Here is a 5,397-nt window from a genome sequence, read left to right as displayed (position 1 = left end):
TTTATTTTTAGAAATACTCTAATAAGCACTTTGAAAATTTTAAATGCTCCCTAAACTAATATCGAATAAATATTCAATGTAAACTTACCACCGACTCAAAAATAAAAAGTTTAATGTGCATACAAACATAACAAATAACACGAACTTGAAGTAGTTTTTGGAGTCGGTTTTATTTACTTTTATAATGCCTATACGTAAAGAGAAAGAAATCTTTAAAATATGCAAAACTCAGAATAGAGTCCCAAGTAATCAAGAGAAAAAAAATGGTTAAAAAGTACAGACGATTTTTTAAATAGACTGCCCTCTATGGTTAATTTAAATAACTTTAGGCTAGTTTTGGGGCTCCATTACGGAGTTACTAATTAAAATAAAATAAAAAACATTAAATATTAACTTTATTAAATTACATTTAATAAAATTTATTTCACCATTTACAAATGCATCTACCTTCTTTATCTCTGCACCACCTTAAGGTCGACTGGTAGAAAATACAATTGTCATTAAATCCGCCTATATACTTCTCTGTATATAAAGCTTTAAATTAAGCAAACAAATAAATAAAATACTTATAACAGACTACACTGACTGTAAAAAAATAATTCACTACGAAAATATCATGCATGCTGCGGATTTCACTACTGTGAGTAGCGCAGCGTTGGATTTCCTTCTTCATGCTAGACAGATGAGCTCGTAAAGGTCACAGGTACCCGCTGGATGCAGACTGATTTTAACAGGTTGGTCAGGAAATGTTTGGGGGAGCCCTATGTTCAGCAGTGTACTTCCAAATACTGAAGAAGAAGAAGACCAATCACGATGAAACGTAGCTTAATCACTACCTATGCCCTGTACATTAGGTACGTCATTCTTAATCACAAACAAAATTGGAATATGACAAAAATACTACGTCATGATGTTCTGCATATAACTTATAAAGCTCTATAATGCCCTGTACATTGGGTACAATATGCTTTAACACGGAACAAAACCGGAACATGACTCCAACATTGCAAGTCATACTCGAAATCTTATCAACCGGCCAACCAAACCACAATCTTAGATTTACAGTAACTATAACAAGGGGCTTATTGCCTGATTTCATTAATTTGTGGACAGACGTCTAGAAACCGCGCACAATGGCTTTCCTCGGTAAAGTTTACACGTTCGACAGGCAGGAGAACTTCGACGAGTATCTTAAGCACATGGGTATGTATATTATTTTTATGTGAAGGCACGATAGTAAATCAGATGGTGAAGCTTTACCCCCTTATTCTTAGACGTTTTTTTATCTAAGGACGGAGTAAGGCTATAATAACAAGTCTGTTACTCAATGCTAACGGCATGACAGCCGTAGCCATGGGCCGTTGTGATTGGCTGAAATTGTTGTATCTCAATATAAGCCAATCACAACGGCCCTATGTCTACGCACTGCGAAGGCTGCCATGCCGTCAGCACTGAGAAACAGACTTGTTATAGCTTTACTCCGTCCTTAGATAAAAAACATCTATGAATAAGGGGGTTAGAGTTTAGACTAAGTATAAAGGACGAGCTAATTTTTTCATTACTATTAAATAAGTGTAATAGAATCAATTGTTTAAAAATTGTAATAAAATGATAATTTTTTATCATTTTTGCCTTATTTCTTTGTATTCACCCTACTACCTACCTATCTGGATGCTAAATTTGAACTTTCTAGGTCATCTGGAACTAGGTTAGAGATTTGGTCTATAGGACAGTCAGTGATAAGTCATTGGAAATTATAATCAACGCATCATAATGCGAGATATGACCAAATATTAACTCAATTTGTATAAAAAAGTAAAAAAAATATATTGTCACGTTGCTCAAGTGATTAAACACTTAACTCATAGCTAAATGTAATAACAATTTTAAAAGCCGAAAATAGATTAGTCAATGATTGATGATTTGTATACAGAAGCTCAACTTTTAAAAATGTAATTGCTACCTTCTCCGATAAAGCAATACCAGAGACAAATAGGATATATGGAAATGTCTAATCTTTCAAGGTGTCACTGATGAGAAGGTGATTCAGCAATACGCGCAGATGAAGGCCACAGCCCAGTTGAAGAAGGAGGGAGACAAGTACAGATACATCACTTACTCCGTCAATGGCAACAACGAAGTCGTGTTCGAGTCTGGCGTAGAGGTCAACGATGTAGGCATGAATGGTATTCCGGTAGGTGTTATTTCAAGCGATGTTTAAATTAGCAAGAAAACTTGCAAAATTCGACTTCGGCAAGCAATTTTTACCGCGTAAACAATCACAAGTTGACTTCTACAAATTTTGAAGCTTGTGGGTCTTGCGGCAAGGCGCTTTGTAAAACTGAAATCTGAAAGTTCTTGCGCAATATATTGCAGAGAGAACTTTTTAGTCTAAAATTTGCATTAAAATTGATAATATTTTCGAAAATAATAGTCTTGTTTCTTTAGTCATAAGTAATTATATTTTAACATATTATATACCTACCTCAGACTATAACTTTTCATGATCAACTAAAATTTAAAATAAATTAACAATAGATTAGTTATACTTAACAAAAACGAAGCAAAGATGTAATTCTATGAATTAATACTACGTTTGGAAAAAATATGCTAATATTGTTATGAAAAATAGAGAAATTAATTCCTTGACAGGTGTAGCGGGCATAGCCACCTTCGGTTCAAATCTCAGATTACTTCGGGCATTCACTGCCATTGGCTCCCGATGACGCGACGTGCGCGTTCCGCCAATGAGAGTGTGTGGACCCCGTAGATAATGCGCGAATATTGAAATTAGTTAGAGCAAAAAAATGGCGTGGCACGCGAGATAATAGTAGAATCTCATGTTATGTATTTACGTTTTTGCAAGTTCACACTTTTGTAATTTATCTTTGCAAAATTTACTTTATTGTATATGTACATATGTATCCATAGTTTATCCCGTAAGTATATTTATTCAAAAACATTCCATCGTTACCTCTTATTATAGATCAAGTCCACGTATACAGTCGACGGTAACACAGTGACACAGGTTGTCAACAGCAGCATGGGATCTGGCACCGTAATAAGAGAATTCAGCGACGACCTCCTCAAAATGGTAAATATAATGTCATGTCCAAGGGGTAGTTAGAAATGCACCTATATTTGGTTGAGGTACAGTAAGTACTCTTTACTAGATGAAATAATTTTCATCTTGGTATCCCATGTGTACTTCTGTACCTGTGGCAGTATTATCCGCATTAATAAAAAAGTTATTAAAACTTTAACACTACTGTAAAACTAATCTTAAATTAAGGAACATAAAATACTTTACACTATTACAATAAAAAAAATGTATAATCAAAATTTTATGTAATTTGTACAAAATTTGGTATGTATAGATAGCGATCAGCTAATAATCTTCTATGAATATAAACCGGTCGAAGCGAGACGCGTAGATTCCACCTATCACCATGCATTCGACCTGCTGCAGGTAGTCAGTCAGCTATAACTCGCTGACGCTTATCACTATAGCGAGCATTGTTCTTGTTACTTTCGCTTAGCTTTAGGCTCTCCTTTATTTCTCTCCTTCGCTTATCTAATGTGCGTTTCTTCTACTCTTGTGTGTAGTCGTATTGTACTTTTACTCCATGTTAATAAACTTTCTTAACGTGTGAAGTCAAAACAAATATAGATACCCATAGATGAATATGTTTTAATTATTCTTTAACTTTTTCTTTACAGTCCGTCACCACTTTAGGATGGGACGGCGTCGCAGTCAGATACTACAAGGCTTAATTGTTATTTAATTTATTGATTGTTGTGTAAAATATATATTTTTATAGTTATTTTTAAATTTTCTTTTATTTAAATTGTATTATTAACTTTTTTTCAATTAAAGGATGAGACGAACTCGCCGCCCGATGATAATACGTGATACGATAGTCCATAAAAAATATCAGTACCAAACAGAACTTTGAATTACAAAGTACTACGTGGCACTCCACTGACCTCGTCACCCTGAGACATAATATGTTAGGCATCATAATATCCAGTAATTATGCTGTCTCCAATGTCTTTAAAACGGAAAGAAACAGTGTGCAAGCATTGGTGCTTGGCGCTGTCACCATTGTGATAGACATTGTGGTGGTACCTACTCAGACGGTCCCTCGCATACGAGAGATCTACCGTATCAATAAGTTTAGTGAAGATATTTCACGTTTAAAAAATAACGAAATTTGTTCTAATAGAATTCAAAAACTTAAGCCGTTCATAGACGACGCCGGACTTCGGGTCGGCGGCAGGACACAACGTGCCCACATATCGTACGATGCTCAGCATCAAATCATTTTACCCAAAAGTCATTACTCATAGACTATTTCACAAATTATATTAACATGTAGTTCCGCAAACACTACAATTTCTTTTATCTCAAACATATTGGACTATATCTGCCCGTGATGCAGTACGTATGCGCACGCGTCGCTGCGTTCAATGTTTTCGCACGCGACCGCCAATGGCTCCTTTACCTGCTGCAAGAGCGAGCGCTCTTAAACCAATCTTGCACGTCGGCATAGATTTTGCTGAGCATTTAATTGGGCGATATAATCGCATATGCGACAAAGCCCTTTAAGGGGTTAAGATATGTAAAACTCAATTTTATGACCACGGGCGTCCTGCAAAAAATAATTTAAGCAGAAATCGTTAATATTTTTCAAGAAATAAGTAGTTTGGCTTATGGTCTTTTGCACAGCGGCGTATTTTTTTTTTATTAAACATGATACCGAGAATAAAATCATAATTAATATCTGCCAAACATCGCTCAACGGTAAGAATTTTACATCGTTAACATTTCGATATCTCTCTTATCTACTTGAGTTAACTATATTCTGAAATAATACTATACTCTATTTTTAAATACACTCATCTTATTTTTTTTTAATACCGTTATATATAACAAAATATTTTATTATTTTTAAAAACGCCTACTCAAACAACAGCTTATAGTAACAGGAATATTTGCAGTTACGCGCTGTCAGGCGCTCTCACAAATTTATGTCGACATCATTTCATCTAGGATATGTATATTATGTACTAAGTAACATAAAATATTCTAAAATACTGTATACACTCTATGTAAAATTAAAAAACACAAATAAGAATTAAAAAATATTAACATGTGATTTGAACTTCGTCTAATTTATATTAAATGCCTTACCCTTCCATACTAATGGTTTTTGACAAACTACAATATTTTTAGGTAACTATGTATATTTTGTCACTCGGTTACTAAGAGTAATTTTCGGTGTTGCGATATATTACAATAATTGGAATTTGGGTGAGGGTGTATGTTTGAATTATTTTATTACAAATATTGATATTATGGATCAATGGTCACTAGACAGAAAAATATGTTAGATT

General features: G+C 34.2%; 1 protein-coding gene across 1 annotated transcript; it reads left to right on the top strand.

Moving 5' to 3' along the window:
* Positions 1–1,095: 1,095 nt before the first annotated feature.
* LOC115449815 (fatty acid-binding protein 1-like) lies at positions 1,096–3,832 on the top strand. Its single transcript, XM_030177708.1, has 4 exons — positions 1,096–1,203; positions 2,025–2,194; positions 2,987–3,094; positions 3,721–3,832. The coding sequence occupies exons 1-4, from the start codon at positions 1,134–1,136 to the stop codon at positions 3,772–3,774; spliced, it is 402 nt and encodes a 133-aa protein (XP_030033568.1). The 5' UTR covers positions 1,096–1,133; the 3' UTR covers positions 3,775–3,832.
* Positions 3,833–5,397: the final 1,565 nt, after the last annotated feature.

This window comes from Manduca sexta, chromosome 9, assembly GCF_014839805.1.
Source record: "Manduca sexta isolate Smith_Timp_Sample1 chromosome 9, JHU_Msex_v1.0, whole genome shotgun sequence".
In the NCBI taxonomy this organism is placed as follows: domain Eukaryota; kingdom Metazoa; phylum Arthropoda; class Insecta; order Lepidoptera; family Sphingidae; genus Manduca; species Manduca sexta.
This window is presented reverse-complemented; position numbering and strand designations above follow the sequence as displayed.

Coding starts and splice junctions, on each gene's coding strand:
- LOC115449815 (XM_030177708.1), top strand. CDS start 1,134: ATGGCTTTCCTCGGTAAAGTTTACACGTTCGACAGGCAGGAGAACTTC. Junction 2,195..2,986: donor TAGGCATGAATGGTATTCCG/GTAGGTGTTATT, acceptor CTCTTATTATAG/ATCAAGTCCACGTATACAGT. Junction 3,095..3,720: donor GCGACGACCTCCTCAAAATG/GTAAATATAATG, acceptor TTTTCTTTACAG/TCCGTCACCACTTTAGGATG.